Source organism: Propithecus coquereli, unplaced genomic scaffold (assembly GCF_000956105.1).
Source record: "Propithecus coquereli isolate 6110/MARCELLA unplaced genomic scaffold, Pcoq_1.0 Scaffold83, whole genome shotgun sequence".
Classification (NCBI taxonomy): domain Eukaryota; kingdom Metazoa; phylum Chordata; class Mammalia; order Primates; family Indriidae; genus Propithecus; species Propithecus coquereli.
In genome coordinates, this window is record NW_012154507.1 from 131154 (window position 1) to 131950 (window position 797).

Sequence of the window (797 nt, forward strand, 5' to 3'; positions counted from 1 at the left end):
TGAGATAGGTCTAGTAAAAGGCGGGCACTAATTATAATTGCTTTATTACCTCTGTGACCTGACATTTCCATATTTTCTTTTTCTTCCATAGGATTTTCCCTCTTTGATAGTTCACCACCCCATGAAACAGGTACGGGAGCAAACCTGCGAGGTGCCGGTGTCTCCAAAGGAGATTTTTGTTTATCAAAACCTGTATCTTCAACTTCTCTTAAAGGTGCTTTAATAGAAAATTTAAAAAAATGATTAATTTACTTTTTAAAAAATTTTAAATTGTAGGGTATTACTCTTCCGCATACTTCAAAAATAAAATCAAAGTTATAAAGGATATACAAATTATTAATGAGGGTATATAAATAACTTCATCTTCACCAAAAATCAAAAGAAATGAAGACTATAAACATTTTACACTTACAGCTAGTAAATAAAAATCAATATGATATTCAGTACTATTGAAGCTATGGTGAAAATGGCACAGCCAGGCACTTCTCATGGCAATGAAAGCTGACAAATCATCTGGCAATAAGTATAGGAAGCATTAAAATTTTTATATTCTTTGACCTAGTAATTTTACTCTTGGGAATTTATCCCAAGGAAATAAAATAAATGAAAGAAAACATTAAATATATGATAATATTCATGACAGTATTATTAGTAAAGGAAAAAAAACCTAAAAGCTGCCTAAGTGTCCAACAACAGGATAATGTCCAAGTAAATCGTGAAATAGTTATCCAATGGATTATCTTTTAGTCATTACAAATTAAAATTATGAAGACAGCTATATAAAACATGGAAAATAG

At 30.0% G+C, this 797-nt stretch overlaps 1 protein-coding gene across 1 annotated transcript in view; it reads right to left on the bottom strand.

Moving 5' to 3' along the window:
• The window catches only part of KIAA0586 (KIAA0586 ortholog), a 159967-nt gene that overhangs the window by 112101 nt on the left and 47069 nt on the right, over window positions 1–797 (bottom strand). The window contains exon 7 of the mRNA XM_012663732.1: window positions 50–217. Coding sequence (XP_012519186.1) covers window positions 50–217 — 168 coding nt within the window. The remainder of the gene's footprint in view (window positions 1–49; window positions 218–797) is intronic.